Source organism: Poeciliopsis prolifica, unplaced genomic scaffold, assembly GCF_027474105.1.
Source record: "Poeciliopsis prolifica strain line A6 unplaced genomic scaffold, Auburn_PproV2 SCAFFOLD043, whole genome shotgun sequence".
Lineage (NCBI taxonomy): Eukaryota > Metazoa > Chordata > Actinopteri > Cyprinodontiformes > Poeciliidae > Poeciliopsis > Poeciliopsis prolifica.
In genome coordinates this window covers 3,374,996-3,393,413 of record NW_026562418.1, presented here as the reverse complement: position 1 = coordinate 3,393,413, position 18,418 = coordinate 3,374,996, and the positions used below count along the sequence as shown (strand labels likewise).

Below are 18,418 nucleotides of genomic sequence, written 5' to 3'. Positions count from 1 at the left end.
TATTCTTCTTTAGGTCCATGGAAATGAAAAAAAAAAAAAAAATTCTGTAAAATCTGACTGGATTTTGGGTAAATCAACTTGTTTGGTGCAGAAAATCTCCTGAAGGTCCAAACAGGACCATTCAGTAACTTCTGGGAAAATGACCTTAAAATGCAGAGAAAACATTTTTTTTCACTGAAGGTGGTTAGAATGAGCCAGTAACATCTGACCTTGAAAACTTAAAATGTTCTACTCAAGTTCCAAGTTTTCAGAGAAACTTAAAAACTTTCAATCCCAGAAAATCTACTAATTTTTTAAAAATTTTAATTAATTAATTTATTTTTGTATCGTTTTTTTATTTGATTTTAAATCCAGTCGAGGTTAAGGCGAGTGACCCAAACACCGCCGGGCAGCACCGTGGACAGCACCGTGGACAGTACCGTGGACAGCACCGTGTCCAGCACCGTGGACAGCGCCCCGGGCTGCGCGCGCTTCCAGGATCTTCACCTGCGGAATCGCAAAAGCGCGCGAGACCAATTAAACCCAAGTGACCCTCCATCCCTGTGGGAGGGGTCACGCGCGTCCACTGGGGAAAGAAGAAAATTAAATCACGCAAACACACACACACACACACACACACACACACACACACACACACACACACACACACACACACACATACACTGCAGCCCAGAGCTGCTCAGACCTGAGGTGAATCGTGACACTCGAAACAGAAACACAGACGGGAGGAGCGACGCCCACCGATCAGATGTGGAGCTCTGAGCGTGAAAATGTGAGCAGCTCGTGAGGCGTCAGGATAACCAAAGCCATTTTTTTATATTATTATTATAATTTATTTCTTTTCGTTTTCGTTTCCTTTTACTTTTCTGTCCTCTTTCCCCTGAACCTCTCGCCGAGGCGCGCAGTCCTGCTGGATGTGCGCAACAGAGGATGAGCGGCACCGCGGGCGCCGAACGCGCAACTCCGAACCTGGAGAGTACTTTTCTCTTCAATTGCAGCCTGAGCGCGTCCTGAAACTCGACACCGAGGAAGCTGGTCAGCGCGGAACCTGTTGTTCAGTTCGGGGTTTTTTGTGGGGTTTTTTCTCTCTTTCTCCTCTTCTACAAAAAAAAAGTATATGGTTAAAAAGAATCGCAATAAACTCATCTGTACGTCTGATCTTTATTTATTTTATTTATTTATTTTTTGTTTCCACTCCATGAAAATCTCCATTTGAACATTTTCTCCACTTGCTGCTCTCCTCCGGGCTGAGAGCGACTCGCGTCGTTTGGAGGAGTCAGCACATTTGGGATGAGGATGAGGATGAGGATGCTCTCTGGAAGAGGGGAAGATTCGAGGATTTCATGCAGAGTCAACTGATCCCCCCACCCCGTCCCCTCAGCAGCGGGGAGAATGGTTAGGGGGAACGTGTTGCGTTCAGGGTAAAGAAAACAACAACTTAAAGCCAAGAGGGGAAAAAATGCCAAGTTTTAAGACATTTTTATTCAGATCACAGACTCAGCAAGAGAGGAAACACGGAAAAAACAAAAGGAAATAGAAACAAATTTCAGCGCTGTTTTTTCTTTTTATTTGTTGATTTATTTTTTTAGTTGGACACGTTTTTAAGGATCCACAAAGCTTGTTGCGGGAGGACAGAGCGACCAACAGGCGATCCGAGAAAAGCAGCTTGTTGATGGCACTGCGCACCGGCAGGACTTGGTTCGGGCAGGTCTTGCGCAGGGTCTCTCGTCTCCAGGGCTCTTGGTCCAGGCGATCCAGCAGTCTGCTGTGTCTCTCCGCGAACCAGGAGCAGGATCAGGGGCTCTGCCACCGGGACCACTACAAGGCGGGGGACTTCGGCGCCCCCCGTCCCCACGGCGGGCGCTGCCCACGCGGCTTCCCCTACGCCTGCTGCGCCTTGCCGGGTCACCCGAGGGGACATGAGACCCTCGGCCGCCGCTTCCTGTCGGCCATGAAGCGGCAAAACGTGCGGACCCTGTCGCTCATCGTCTGCACGTTCACGTACCTGCTGGTGGGGGCCGCCGTGTTCGACGCCCTGGAGTCCGAGTTCGAGATGCGCGAGAAGGAGCAGCTGGAGGCCGAGGAGAAGCGGCTGCAGGGGAAGTACAACATCAGCGAGGACGATTACCGCAAGCTGGAGAGCATCATCATGGAGGCCGAGCCGCACCGGGCCGGGGTGCAGTGGAAATTTGCGGGCTCTTTTTACTTTGCCATCACGGTCATCACCACCATAGGTAAGTCTGCGCGCGCGTGTGTGTGTGTGTGTGTGTGTGTGTGTGTGTGTGTGTGTGTGTGTGTGTGTGTGTGTGTGTGTGTGTGTGTGTGTTTTTTTGCGAGCAACATGTTGCAGCCTCGGGTTTGAACGCATCAGACGTTCAAACCAGTTGCAGTGGAACAGTGAAAGCAAAGGACCGAGAGATCCGTTGACGGAGCAGAATCTGAACTTTTTGTTTCTCCCTCCATCCAGGGAGGATGTGGTGCTGAACGGACAGCTCCTCTGAATTCAGCCCGCAGGCAGCGGCAGTGGCGTCACATCATGGCTCTGATGTAATTGCCTCTTAATTAGCTGGGCCCCCTGTTCTGAGCAGAAAGATAGTCCCGTGTAGAGTTTATTATTTTAATGTGGATTTAAGAAAGGGCGGAAAAAAGCTTCACCGATGTGCAACAGTTACTTATTCATTTATTGATAGATTATTACTAAGTGGCTGAGTTGGCAACACTCAGTGAATGTTGTTAACTGTAAACATGCAGACCTGAGCTGCTGGGTCTGTCTGTCAGTCAAAGCTCTCACTGCAGAGCAGAAGATGACAGAGGCTGGTTATCAACCTTTGCCGACGAAGATAAGATCAGGGCATAAGATGAGCTTCACATGTCAGTAACGGCCAATCACGATCCCCCAAAATTAAGAAAATCAGTGACCAGAAATCGACCAGTTGATAAATCAGTTGGCCGATAAATGTGTCTTATTATACATGTTTTATGTAAATATCAGCACAGATGCAGTAAGTTTATAGAGGGTGTATGATTGATCTAATGATTGGTCTGCTGATTGCAGCTGGTCCACAATGTTAGCAGAACTAAAGGGCCCCAAAAAAACATTTGGCTTAGGGCCCCATGGAGTCTTGGACCGGCCCTGGTCTGTTATGACTGCACCAGGTTTATTGCTAATCAGAAACATAGAGGAAGCTATGCCACTAGCCACTTGTGCTAGATCTTTAGCAGCAGGCTAGCAGACAAGCTTATAATGTGCACTTTTGGCCATTATGAATGATAAAAAAATATATTTTTTTTTCAATTAATGTTTGAGTTAATGAAAAAAATGAAAAGCGAATGTTCTGTTGAACCTCAAATATTTTTATTTACACTTGGTAACTGTTTTTGGTTAAATTAGTTATTTATTTTCATTGAGGCACTGAAATTCTGCATGGATTTATATGTGATGATTATATTATGCCTTCTAGTGACAGTTTATAAAAGAAAGAAAAAAACAACAACTCTGTTCTGAAGTTACATATTTGTTTGGCTTCTTTTTTTTAAAAAAAAAAGAAAAAAGTGGAATGGCATCTATGTTATTGAGATATTTATAAAAAATATACTGTAATTATATATATATATATATATATATATATATATATATATATATATATATAAATTCCCTTCTCACCCACCGCGGGTGGTTCTTATCCTCTGAGCTCGGGTCCTCTACCAGAGGCCTGGGAGCTTGAGGGTCCTGCAGTATCTTGGCTGTGCCAAGGACTGCACATTTCTGGACTGAGATGTCTGATGTTGTTCCTGGGATCTGTTGTAACCACTGTATATATTTTAATTAATTTATTTATTTTTTGGGGGAAATATCAGCCACCAGAAAGAACTCCTTAACCAATTATTTTATGTTTTTTGGGTCTGCACTCTTAGCCATAGCAAGATGGCCGCTCTTACTTACCGGTTCCACTCTGATCCCATTGTACTATAACTCAGATTGAATTTGGATTCGATGCAATTTTTGACTCATCAACCCAGCACCGGGTCAATGACTGCAGTTTAATGTGCTTTGGAGTTCTCTGACTTGTTAAAGCGCATGACAAATGCAGGTCATTTATGATATAAGTGTTGTCTTGATTCTTTCATGCATGTTTGAGAAATACTTTAATCTCCCATGGCAACCATTCAGCTGTGCATAACGCCTGGGTGAATGAACCCAGTGCTGCCTTCAGGTCCAGCTCCTCCACTGAAAGCACTCCTTCCTCTTGACTCCCCCACTCGGCTCCTTCAGACTAACTAGTAGCAATTAGCAAACACCTGATAGAACTGTACATCTGCTGAGCTCATTATGTGCTGAGCTACTTCTCAGTGAATTGCTGGTAAAAACGTTGCGTTATCAGAGGAGCCATGTTGTGATGACTTCCTGAAGACAGAGTATCAGAAAGAGCAGCAGTTTTTAAAAAGACTGCGGCCCAATTTCAAGGAATTAAATTACAAAGTCAAATTTACAAAATCATGTTTGACATGTAATGAGTTAACATAGCTTCTTGATTGTGCTATAAAATGGGCCTACATGGCTGGAAAACACATAACACTGCCTCTTTAAAATAGTTTTTTTTTTTTTTTTTCTCTTTTTGTTCTCTGTGAGTGACCCCCTCTAGGGCGGCCCCTTTGAAAGCTTCCTGGTTGCGGCCCTGGCTCCGGGCAGGCTGAGTGGAGCTCAGCGTCTGAAACCTGACCTGTTTGCTTCTTCACAGCCGGTGAAGCGTGTTCACGTGTGTTCACGCTCCGCTGTTCCCCGCCACAAACACGCGGTGTGAGCGGGTTGTAAACGAAAGCTGCTTCACTCAGAGCATTGATCGTGTTACGCCTAGAAAAACTCTTTTTTTTTTTTAACTCTTGTATGATGCCTTGTGACATCTTTTTTTTTTTCTTTCTTGGTCACCAACTTGTTGTTTTCTGAAAGTGAAGGGACCTAATTCTGATTGTCTGAGCTGATAATAAGAATTTAAAATCCAGCTGGAGATATTTAACAGGACATAAGAAGTATCTGCCCTCAGAGGGGGCAGTAGGTGCTGAAGGAAACAGGAAGTGGCCCGGCGGCCCGTCCTCCTCGTTCACCCGGCAACACTTGACGGGGACAAGCGTTCAGCGCGGTGAAGGCGGATCCGCTGTTGTTTCTAGGTAAAACTTGTTGGAATATTCATATTTTGGGAAGTGTCTGGCTGAGGGCACATGCGGACATTTCCTGGAATGAAAAAGAAAAAAGAAAAACAGGAGAGCGAGGTCAACGAGGTCAGGAGCAGAACCCCGCCGGTACAGATTCAGCTAGAGCCACTTTCACTCTTGCTGTGGTTCCAATGACGATATAACTGTGCCATTTGGAATTCTGAAAATAAATTCCCTTATTGGAAATGTAGCAATTTAGAAAAAGGCTCATGTTTTTCGTTAAGTTTTAGTGCAAGGATTTTGTTTTTTCAGTCGTATCAAAATTTATGTATTTCAATGTGACTTTGTGCAACTGTGGCTCTGTGGGTAGAGTAGTCATCGGAAGGTTGTTGGTTTGATTCCAGCTTCCTCCTGCCACACCTAACCCTGTCAATCTGCCTGTTTTGTGTGTGAATGTGACTCCATTGTAAAGAGCTTTGAATGGTCAAAATGATTGAAGAAGCTCTACTTAAGTTCAGCCCATTTGACCATGTTTTGCAAAATTCAAATGGAAAAATGTTTTCACATCAAGAACCGGATGTTGCTACTGGAAGAAATAACAAAGAAGACAACAGGAAGTGGTATGAGGATGACAGAGCACCATGTTTTTCAATGACTTCTGAACAAACTTTTTCACATGGGATTTTAATTTTGTTTAATGAAAACAATACATTTGGAAAATTACTTCTTTTTTCTTTTTTTTTTTTACATTAGTGGAATATTGACAAAGTTTTGCACATATTTTTAATGGAAACGCAGCAACCAAAGCTACAGCATCTTTTCTCTAAGGAGTGAAACATTTATTTAAAAAAAAAAAAAAATTAAATTCCCTGTGGAATAGAGGGTCCATCTCAAACACAGAGTCTATTTGAAATGGGAGATAAATGTATTACCATAGTTCCTGTGCTCTGGACAGCAGATTTGTCCCCTTTTTCTCAGTCACAAGATTTCCCAGTCATTATTTTGTGCTCAGTGTGAAATGAGGCTCGGAGGCACAGATGAAGAACCAGGCATGCTGAGCGGCATGCTGGCTTCCAGTTTGAGCTCTCCTGTATCTGCGTCTGTCATTAGATCGCTAATAAAAACCTCGAAGGCCTTTTTAAAAAAAAATTAATTCTCTGTTCAGCATTCGCCGTAATCAGTCTGTTCCCTGAGTATAGTTACATAACCTACCAATGGGGAAGAAATTAAAGGTCCAACAGGTTGTTGAATACGAGGGATTAGTAGAATATTTATGTGGAAATTTCACAAGAGTACTCCACAGGCTCAAATGAGAAGAAGTGTGATACGTCCTGTTTGTTCCATCAGAATGACTGACTGCAGACAACCTGCAAGCACAGAGATCAGTAGCTGTGTTTCAGTTACAAATGTGTGCAAAACTTTGCCCAGATTCCACTTGTGTTGAAAATAACACAGTTTTGCCACTCTTGTGTTTCCATGAAATAAGAACACATGAATATGTTCATTCATTATTCATTGAAAGAACATGCTCCTCCTGTTACTTCCTGTAGTGTCCTTCTTCGTTCCCACCAGCAGTAACAAAAGCACTTTTGTGACATTTTACCATTATGCACTACTTTACAGGTTTTGCCTCTTATGCAAAACCTGACTTGAACACACTGTAGGTTGTGGTTGTAACATGTTTAAATGTGAAAAAGTTCAACAGGAAGGGACGGATTTGTGAGGCACCTCAACGGGTCTGGTGGGATGGCTGAAGTCCATAGTTCAGGTTGTGATGGATACGGTGAGTGAGCGCAGGGGTCAACAGGTCTCTGAGACACTCATGGAGATCCACAGAGAGTCGACGGTATTTGAAGCCGTCGTCGCTGTAACGGTGCTGTTTTCCCTCAGAATAAGAAAAGGCCGAGTCGTGAATAAACCGCACGTCTGAAGCCTCACCGAGGAATTAAAACATCTGTCATGTACAGATGGAGGACGGACCCGATGAACGCATGTTGTCTCCCTGGATGGAGACAAAACTAAAATGACACGAAATGTTTTTAGGAACTGCGTCGATCCGGCCGTCAGATTCCTTCTTGTTTGAACCGACCTGTGGGGTCAACGCTGTTTATTCCTCATGATTAACTGCCCCAAATGTGCGATACTTTGTGATGAAAGCATGCTGTGTTCTCGCTGAATGCGGCGCTCAGAGGGAGAAAAGCAACCCCGGTGCTCCGTAGTGTGTGTGTGTGTGTGTGTGTGTGTGTGTGTGTGTGTGTGGGTGGGTGGGGTGGGTGGGTGTGTGTGTGTGTGTGTGTGTACACACCCCTGCCTCTCTCATCCCACTGAGCCGTGTTGCCGGGAGACTAAAGACAGCTTAAAAGGTGAAAGTCATCCCTGCTAAATGTCTGGAAATATCAACATGTGGATGCACCGCAGATATGTTGAGCTCAGTATATGACAGACTGAAAATCAGCACGTGATATTTCTAAAAAGCGGCTTGCAACTTTTTCTATTAAGATGCTCCACAAGTAAAACCATCAGATTTTTCTTTGTGTAATGGAACAAGATGATTTAAAGGCCAGTCAAACTCACCAAGGCTCAGGAAGACAATAAAGTTAGAATTTGCCACTTGTGCTTCAGTGTTCACAAGCAGCGTTCACTTACTTATATAAAATATTCTAAGGAAAATTCGACTGAGGAAGTTGAAGCAACAAAGTGGAATTCTGCGCAGCCAATCCAGCAGCGGCATTTATTTTCCCTGGCGCTGATTGGCTATGACTCTAATGCTGTTCCTTTTTATTTCTTTTCATTTTCAGTTGGCTATGCTGCTATGCTAATATTAGCTTGCACAGAAAGAGGAAGGTGGCATTCTGGGCAAAGTACTATAATTGAGGCCTAGATCATGATTATTTAAGCTCTTTGCACTTAAGAAAATGTGCACATTGGGGACTACTGACTGGAGATTAAGTTTGTTTTGGATTGAAAGTCCTATTTGACACCAGGTTAAATGGTCACTTCACTCTTTTAAGGAATTTGGACCGGAGACCTTTATATTGTTTGTGAAAAAAACAAAAAAGGGATTTTTAAGACTTTTGTTATCAGGAAGACAAACAATTTTTGTTTTGGGCAACATACCTCCTCTATCCCACTGGGTCGCACAAATATTAGGGGGAAAAATCAAAAATCAAACAGTTTAGCTTACATTGCTAGTTCTGTTTTCACTACAAATCTGTACAAAACTTTGTCAATATTCCATTTATGTTGTAAAAAACACAAACACTCCATTGTGGTGTTCCATTAATTTAGAAACGCAATTACAATCACTTGTGAATAAGTTTGTTCACTCTGACTCAAAGAAAAAAAAAACATGCAGCGCGATTCAGTGGCATCTTGGGTAAACTTTGAAAATCCAGGAGCCTTTGCTTGAAAATGGAGCAGGACTGTGTTCGAGTATTATTACTTATTGCTTTAATTATGCCGTGCTCTTCAGGAGAACGATGCTCTCACAGATGAATTCATCACCCGTCCTCTCCACTGAAAGCGCTTTGTGAGGATGAGTCAGCGGTTGAGCCTTTGTTGCAGCTTTTGTGCCAGCACCAGTTTCCATAACACTGCAGGGCGAGTGACTACCGCGTCCAGTTCAGCTCTTTCTGCAGGTGTCCAGATCCAGCCTGAATGCAGTCCATGAGGCAGGAAGGGGAGAGGAACACACATTCTGATCGTCTATATGTACATGTTAAAAAGTAGGCAGACAGGTGGGGAAAACCATCCCCTTTAGATTATTTATCATAAAGTGTAACAGATATCTGTGGAAAGACGCCGTCCCCCTGCGGTCCTGCAAGGACGAGCAGGAAAGTCTCCAAATCCATCAATAATCAATGTTTATAGAAAAGAAATGTGAGTTTATTTAAAGGAATTCATTTAGAAAATCAAATATATATATATATGCCTTTTCTAAGGCTTTATATCTGGTGTTTAGGTATTGCCAACATAATTACCTGGTAATATTTTAAAATTTCCCATCAACTTTAAATGTTTTTTTTAACTCACAAACACAGTATCTGCTCTAGCACCACCACTACCAGGCTCAACCAGTCTTCTGGGGTAAACCCTACATGCTAGTTATTTTCTAGCCTTGATGAGCCACATGTGTGAAATTAGAGGTTATTTTTGACTCCAGAAACCTTCATTTTGCCGCCTCTCAGTTGATCTTTTCTTATTGGATCAGAAACTCAGGATTCCTGACCAGGTTTGTCAGGCAGGTTGTGGTCGGTGGTTTGTTCCCCAGGCTGGTATATTTGAACATAAGCTGAGCGAGCGAAGAGGAGAACACGCAGTCTGCTGTCCGTCTGTGCCGAATCCTGACGGTGACTGATCACGGAGCTAGAATTACAATATTGCCGCCATTACGGACATTATCCCCCTTTGATTTCTCCTGGAGGGCTGCGGCGCTCATTCACTCCCTCCTGCTGTGCCACTTTGATTCGTTCACGCTCCCATTTGATCATCAGAAAGCACATCCATGCGAGGGGTCGATAGCCTGCTCATTCCCGTCACTTAGTATGGATTATACAAATCTGTAAAAGATCACGGATGCAGAAGTTCACAACAATTTGCTGCGGACAAAAAGACTGAGCGTGTTTGCAATGCTGGTGATTTTCTCATGAAGAGCGGCCTTGACTGGCATAAGACCTGCAAATGGAATGATTTGTGGCTCTGTTATGGTTTTTATGGTCGAATTTAAGGAGTTCTCAATGAAGAAAGCTTTTGTACTGATCAGGGAAGACATTTGCTATTAGCAAGCAAAGCAAATGACACAATTATGAGTGAAATCACTGCGGTGTGGGAGTGAGCCACTGCAGGCTGCTAAATATTGCAAAGCTTTTTTTTTTCTGTCTTGTTATTTTGTAAAATGGATCTCTGGATGCCAAAAACATTTTTATGCTTAGTATTTATTTATTTATTTACTTTTAAAGTATTTTTTACAATAATACTTTTGTTGGTGTTTAAGTTTAAAGGGGCAGCGTCACGTCTATTCCAATGCCATTTTACACCACAATCAAGTAACAACTTAAAGTTGCTATAAAATTGCTACATATATCAAACATAATTTAAAAGAATTTTGACTTTGTTATTTGACACCAAAGAATTGGGACTGTCTTCTTCCCGACACGTCATCGCAACGATTCTTCTCCTGCCGTTTGCAACTGTTTGTCAGAGCGTTAGAGTGACAAGGAGTTTGTACAATGAGCTGAGCAGACGTGCAATCCCAGCAGGTGGTTGCTAATTGCTGCTGGCTAGTCTGTAGGAGCTGAGTTTGGGTGGAGGGTTGCTCTGTGAGGCTGGAGACTGCTGCCTACGGGAGGAGCTTTGTAGAAGTAGGCGGTGCTTTGGGAGAGCCAGTGCTTAGGCATGTTTGAATGGTTTCCACAAGAGACTTAAGGACTCTTCAAACATGCGTCAAAGAATCAAAAACTACAGATATTTTTTTGTTCAGGTAGTGACATTAAAACATCATTGAAGCTCAAAAAGTTGATTTTGTAAAACATATCCCCTTTAAACTATCATTATGAGCCCCAGACACACCAGTAAGCTCTCAGTCATGTATTATTTTTGTCTTCATGGTTGCTTCTGACATTGTCTTCTTTAGAAGACAATGTCAGATTTTAACGTAAAATTTTAAATATTAATGTAGCTTCTTAGGAATAATAAAAAAGCAATTTCTGATAATCTTTATCATATAAAAAATGTCACTTGAAGGAGTTTGACTTGGATTTCTGCATTAATGAGATTTATTTATTTATTACTAATGACATTAGTTAGTTAACTAACTAATATCACAGGTTAACTTGCCCCTCACCCCATGTGGGTGTGTTTGTTTGGCTGTGAAACAGCGTGATCTTCCTATTTTCAGCAGTAAGCAGGGGACACTTATTGAACACACGGGGATCCCAGCAGCCTTTTCACGGCACATGCAGACAAGCAACAAGCATGTTTGGGGAAACAGTTCGCTGGTAAATGACAGACTTTCTTTTTTTCTCAGTCATTCGAGACTTGTGGTGACATTAAGGCAACGTGATGCTCCTCAGCGTGTTAATGAGTCCGGATTGCATTTGAGTCCGGATTGCATTTGATTATCACAGTTGAAGAATTATTCAACCTTTATTTGTGAAAACAAATTCCCGGCACACTCGGACGTCTTCTAACAGTCTCGTCTCATCTTCTTTTTATGAAAATGAAATCATCTCCTTTCTCCTTCTTCTCTTCCATCCCTTCATCTTTTGTCTGATCTGTGTCTCTGCCCTTGAGATTATTGTCGCAGCTTTCTGCTCTATGGACTCATCCAGGCATTTTTGGATAGTTGCATCCATTTTTACAGCCTAACAAGCATGTAAACGAAGGCAGTAACAATTTCATTTGATTGAATTTTAAAAAATCTTTTATATATAAAACATGTCACATTGAAAAGCAATAAATCAAGAAATTATGTTTTTGGTGATTATTACATGTTACCAAGCATGCTAAGATACTACACTAGTTCAATGCAAAGTTGCTAAATGGTGTAAGTTGTGACCCACATGATGCTCGAGTAAACATGGACCTCAGCATCAGAGCATCAATGTAGTTATTTGGCTGTGGAGACTCAACTGGAAACACACAGTTGGTCGTTTACATTTTGCTGGGAGTTTGATGTATTTAGTGATTCTGTGAACATTTGTGTTTGTTTAGATTTTAAAACGGTTCAGGACTTGGACCAAGTCCGGCACCGAGTGAGACCAGTCTCTCCAGAACCTTCACCACATGAGATATGAAGGTCTGCAGATTTGACCTTTTACCTTCACAACTGATTTTCTCCTGAACTCTTCAGAAGGTCCTAGTTGGACTTCAGAATGAGTCAAGTTTCTGTAATTCTGTTGTCATGTTTAAATAATGGAGACTCATTATTGGACATTACCTTTTCTTTTGTTCTTACTTTTCTTTGCTAACACAGGTTTCCTTCTCTTATGCCTCCTCTTCAAGTTAAACATGCACAGTCGCAACGATCGGTGTGTTGCCGGTTCAATTCCCACTTTGTCTCCGTCTGTCATTGTGTTCATTGTGAATGTATTGTACAGAAATGCCTGGATATGTGAGCAATTCTTTTAACTGTCCTTCATTTGTAGAATATTAAAATATCAAATGAAGTGACCGATTTCTAAATCTTTTGAGACATCTGAAAACCCTTTATTAGACTCACAAGATTCTGAAAAAATGAAAAACAAACTAAGAAAAGGTCATTTAGCTGCTGCTAAGGTCGACATTAAATATTCATGTTGAATAAAGTTGCTGTCGACCAAATCTTTCATAAACTAGATTTGCAAGTCAGGTGAAGATTCCTCTCTCTGCCTCAGCACCAGTTTCACATTACGTTCATCCACTTCCTCCTGTGATTTATGGAGAGCTTTCTGGTTTACCTCTCTTTGTATTTCATTTTCAGGTTCCCACTTTTGAGATCAGATCTGTGGCGTAAATGAACATTTTGTGCTTTGGCTACCTCCAGGCTGTAATTTCTCATAAAGCGGCCTAAAACTCGCGTTCATGTTTCCTCTGAAAATGAGGAAGATTTAAAGTTTTGTCTGATTCCTTTTGAAAAATGATTGGAGGCGTTCACCCCAGCTGTACCTCGTAGCAAGCAGATTATTTTCACTTTGCTGGAGGGTCCTATGGGGAGCTTGATTAAGGTCTCTACACAGATCGATGGCAGCGTCTTCCTGTGGTGCTCAGGCTCTTTGTGGTAGTCGCTGGCTCTGGAGCCGGCTGGTCTGTTATCACTGCTCAGAGGGTAAACTGTGCACACAAGGTCCCAGCATGCAGCACAGCATGGCCCTGTGGGTTTACCCAGAAAACACACACACACACACACACACACACACACAAAAACAAAAAAAAAAAAAACACAAATGACACAGGATCACACGATCCAAAAGACAGTTATATAAAGTGTGTTCGTTTTTCCTGTCTATCCTCATCTTAAAAGGGAATCTTCCTGTTTTACATTGAACTTTTTTGGTCCACTTTAATGAAAATGCATGTGTGTTGGCTTGTTCATGTAGCCTATATAATTGTTTGCAATTGCATATTCTAAAAAAAAAAATCTGATATATTTTTGGATAATATTTAACTTTATTATTATTATTACTATTATTTTTCCCTTATTCCTGCATGGACAGTTGTGGAGCCCATCAAAATAAACAAGTGGCTTGTAGATACGATATCCTTCACCAGAGTCTCATAACCAAATTTCCTTACAGTGGGATATCAATGGAAAGCAGCAGATTCCTTAAATCAGTGTTTGTCGCTGCTGGTTGTGTTTAGTGGCTGAGAGCAGATATTCTACAACACTGGTACTCCTCTGTGCTCGTCTTCTTTACTAACCACCTCTGCATCACTTTGAGTTATACGGGTGAAAATGTCAAGTCTGTCTTCCATGCGCTGCACAGACAGCAGTGTTACACACCAACCATTTGGCTAAACTGTGACCTAAACTGTCTTAAAGGCAATTTCAAAGGCTCGGTCTGAGACGCTGCGTGGCAGCAAAGAAAAAGTCACAACAACTGCAAAGGTGCAAAAAGATGAAAAGACACGATGATCAACTCCAGGTCACACGTTCCTGTATAATTATTCAGTTTAATTTGTAATATTCAGCTTCATGCTTTATTAATGTGGCTTCATGAAGTATTAAACTGTTGACTCCTGTTTCGGCACCAAATAAGGTTTGCAGTAACAACAATTCCTTTCAGTTTCTCTTGACTTTCAGAAGGAATGACGTACTTGAAACATCATGTAGTAATTCTAAGACATTTATTAATACTATGTATAAATTGAGATTTCTATAACCATTGCTGGAGTGATATTTGGCATATAGTCACTCCAACAGGATCAACCACAACATGTTCTCTTTGAATCCCCTAAAACATCACAAATAAAGTTTTACCAGATTCTATGAAAGCTGAAGCGTTGACTTTGCAGCTGTAAGCATTTCGGTTCATGTCACATGTTGTTTAATGCATGAAATATTCAGTGCCATGTTGGAGACTTCCTGTTTGTTCAGTCTGAGTGGAGACGAGGCACACGGATCGGATGAAACTCCCTCGTCCCTCAGACCCTGGTTTGTACAACTTCATAGTTTTAGCTCAGTTTCTAACCTGGAGATCAGCTTAGAAGAGGATTCTAGTTTTTGTTGGTCCTAAGAACACGGCCTTCGTCAAGTTGGTTATGGAAATCTGGAAGCGTGTTCGCACATGTTGAAGGGATCTGTCTGTCAGAACCCACAAAAAAGTTAGGGGATACTCAGCTTTTGGGTGAAGCTTCTCAAAGAGCTTACAAGGCACTTTAACCTCTACAGGTCAACTAAATGTGACTTTCTCTAAACCTTTGGATGCACATGTTTAACCGTTCAATGTTTCAATTCTTTTTGCAAAAATTGCTGTTCTCCAACAAGGAGCCTAAAGCTGCAGCAGGTAACTTTTATACCTGCTGCAGCTATAAAAAAATATATCTTTTTCTATCTTTATAAAAAGATATTGTTCAGATTATATTCTGACAGTACGAAACAAATAATCTGTGGAGGAAAACTCAGAGCTCCTCTGGCTCCTCCCTGTAGTGCTAGTGCCATCTGGACAAAAGCAACCAATCAGAGCTAGGAGGCGGGGCTTAGCGCTGTCAATCACGCTCATTTCTCCCTGACCTGTCTGGGTCAGGGAGATAAATGTTTGTTTATCGAATAAATACAGTGGATTCCCGCCTGTGTGTTGTTCAGTATCTTCTGATTCATCTATTCATAGGTTTTTCTTTGGAACATCACTCCAAATTATTTATGTTCTAAAATATCCAAAGGAAAAATGACAGTTTGAGAAAGAGAAATACCTGCTTGACATGCAGCCAATCCAGGAGCCTCTGTCGTCTTCTCTGGCCCTGATTGGCTGTACCCCCAAGATAACAACCTTAATTTAGCCAAACAAAAAAACTTGGTGGAACTCTAGAATTGTTTTTTCCAAGAGGTAAGAAAAAACATAATTATCCAACGCAATGGCAGCTAAGGCTCTCTTCTCTGTAGGTGGAGTCATTTGATTGGAGATGAGAACATGGTGGATAAGCAGTTGGGCTCAGACTCTCTGACGTTGATGCAAATTAAGGTTCCTTTTGGTGTTTGAATTGTTAAAAATGACAGGTAAAAGACTTTTTAGTAGTGTTGTATATATTAAAGTCAATGTTGGCGTGATGACAAAAGGTAGGAGGGAAACAGCGGGGCAGCTCTTGCAGGCCACCGCCTCACATTTCAAGAGGAGACATTTGCCTCACGTCATCTCCCAGACCCGCGTTGCGGTTCGGTTTCTCCGCAGCCTGAGCGTGTGAGTCTGGGCCACAGCCCAGCTGCCGGCTGCTTGCTCTCGCTGCTGAAGCACCGAAGAGATTCCCAATTTTCATCCCGTTATGGACTTTCAGCGTGCCTCCTGAACGTACTCGCTCAGTTCGTTGATCTCTCACAGAAGCTCCACGTAACACCGCTGGGATGAAATCCTGCGATTTCCGTCCTGCACATGCAGAACAGCAGCAGCTGATGGCCGGTGCCGCTCCGTCGCCACCACCTGCTGCTAATTCAGCCCCGGCAGTGATATTCTCTCTGTGATGCACTCCCACATGTTGTTCTCTGAACCACTCTATTCCATCTGCAGTAGGAGTGGGAGTGTGTGGTCCTCCTGCATGAGTTATTGCCGCTGAACAGCAGCATGAAATCAGCGTCGGCGGCTTGTGCTCAGTGTGCGGTCCGCTGTTGTCTCTGATACACAGGAGAGTCTCTGATACTAAATGCGGTATGCCTGGAGGGAGGAGAGCATGCACAGGGTGACAGCTCAGTGACAGAAGAATAACATTGTCAAGACAGCAAAGGAAGCCAGTGGGAAGGCATATTAGGACTGTTGTCGGTGGAGAGAGGGGAGAAAAGCTGGAAGAGTACATTTCTGGCAAAAGCTCAGTATGTTTGAGATTAGTCTCAGAGATTTTCTGGGGACAAGAACCTGAAAACTTCAGAGTTTCAAAAGTCGAAAATGTTTCAGCTCTTGAAAATCTTGGAGGTTTTGGAAAGTAAGTAAGAAGGGTGAAGCGTCTATTCAGGAAGTGGGTGAAAAGCAGTGCTGGAGTTTACAGTGTTAGCTGTCTGCTACAGGAACGCTGCAACCTTGACCCTGAAGGCCCCCTGACCCGTCCCAACTTCAACCTGCCTGGCTGTCGTTTACGCTGTGATGCTCACTGCAGAGGTTTCATTGACATCACATAGTAGAGGCAGAGGGGTACATTTGTACAACAGAATAGAAAGAAGTTCACTGTAATGAGCTGCACTGGGTACAACCCTGAGATGTTTTCTCTTATTCATAATTTATGCTTTTAAGCCCCTTTGCTAGTCAACGCTGTACCTGAGGATGATGGGTAGGATGGAGAAGCGGTGCACTCTGGGGACTTTTCACAGGAGTTTAGTGTGGCTTCCTCGGTGAACTGGGTAAGTCTGAACCCCATTAGGTAATAATGGATGAGTGTGATGTAATGGAGGTGGAGCGTGTAGTTTGGGTGGTGCATGATGTGCTGTGGTGCATCAATGGGAGTGATTTAGGTGTTGTAATTGTAATTATTTCGTAATTCTAGTCATTTCTGTTCAATAATCCCTTTTCTGTAGGTAAGTGGTCCTGACAGCCCGGGAGCGTTGGGTCCAAATGCGAACAAAACAAATAAAATCTGCATTCAATACTAAATACACAACATTCAGGAATATTTAAAGTAATTTTATTAAGGGACAAATTCAGAAATCTACAGCATTTCTGACTCGGTTGAGACATTTTGGGTGTCCTAGTGTCCTCTAACAGTTTTCCCCTCTACCAGTATGTTGCTGTTACCCATGTTCCTAACATGGTGCATATTGCATGCTTGCCTCTTTTTCCTCTGACTGTAGCGAGCTTTGATCCCAGTTTTATTGGACCGTAACTTATGGACTCTCACAAATTAAGATATTTGTTCCCATCAGGAAAGTGGCTTTAAATGTGGATTCTTGACTCTACCTGTGAGTGACATTTCAGCTCTAGTAGGGACGCTTTTCTTTAAAAAACTATCTGCAAACAACATGATTTGATGTGTTATAGACCTGAGTTTTTAATTTAAATTATGTTCCATCTGTAATTATGAATAGAAATGTCAGAGACAGATTTCTATAAACTTTTCTCAATTCTTCAAAGAGAATCATTGAAAGAATAGAGCCGTTTTAAAAACCCTGTCCTCTGAAAGGACAGCAGCAACTCTGACCTATAGAGAAGTAACAAGCTTTCAGGCTCTGGCTGTGGGTGAGAATTGAAAAGGCAAGTCCTATCCAGACCAGCCAGCTGTGCCTACTATCCATATAAATCTGTCATTGGGGTAGGACAACTCTTGGAAAAAAGGAAAAAGTCAGAAAAAAACCTAAATATTTCGAGTCTGCCTTCAAATGATTTGGTTCGGTTCTGGTCCAGTGGGGTTAGATTCTCCACAGCTGCGGTCATTTCTCTGCTGATTTGCAGCGTCACTCACCAACGGAGAACCTCAAGGTTCTGGTTCTAATAGACTAAATAGATCCAAATATTTTATCTTGTCTTGTCTAGCACAATAGGTGACTGACCTGCTCTCCCTGTGCATTGCTATGGCAGACCTGAGTCAAAATCATATCTGGTTTTAAAAGCTTTTTGCAAGGTAGATTAAGACACTGTCATATTGCCCAGTTCTCAGTTTCTCCATGTGATTCCTCTATTACCAACGTTGGCCCACCATAAACAAATATTGCCATAATTTCACCAGAGAGGAAATTTTTTTATTAACCTCTGACTTTTGTCAGAACTAATAACACAATAAAACATGTTCAGTTTTGTATTAGTACTAGTATTAGTTCACTTCTTGGTGCTAATTAAGTTTATGAACCAAGCACAACTGTTGCTTTTTGCCAGATTTGTCCCACTTGGCGTGCCGTCATGTCCTGAAGCAAACTGCGTACGCTCGTCTCTGGGGATGAGGCTGCTGGGGGAGGACGCTTTGTCTTTCAATGTAAAACTTCAAAGACGCTTCACAGTGTGCTTTCAATAAGGAGAAAATTAGTGAAAGATTCCTTCAACTGAAACACAGGGTTGTGATCGGCGTTTAAGGTTGCAGAAACATGAGTCATCCTTGTTAATACCTACCCACCCCGCGGGGTTTTATCTCTGAAATTAGTCCCAGGCAGCAACGTGCCTGA

General features: G+C 42.3%; 1 protein-coding gene across 1 annotated transcript in view; it reads left to right on the top strand.

Moving 5' to 3' along the window:
- Positions 1-682: 682 nt before the first annotated feature.
- Positions 683-18,418, top strand: part of kcnk9 (potassium channel, subfamily K, member 9) — a 38,908-nt gene continuing 21,172 nt past the window's right edge. The window contains exon 1 of the mRNA XM_055055817.1: positions 683-2,234. Within this exon, the coding sequence (XP_054911792.1) occupies positions 1,673-2,234 (562 nt within the window). The 5' untranslated portion in view covers positions 683-1,672. The remainder of the gene's footprint in view (positions 2,235-18,418) is intronic.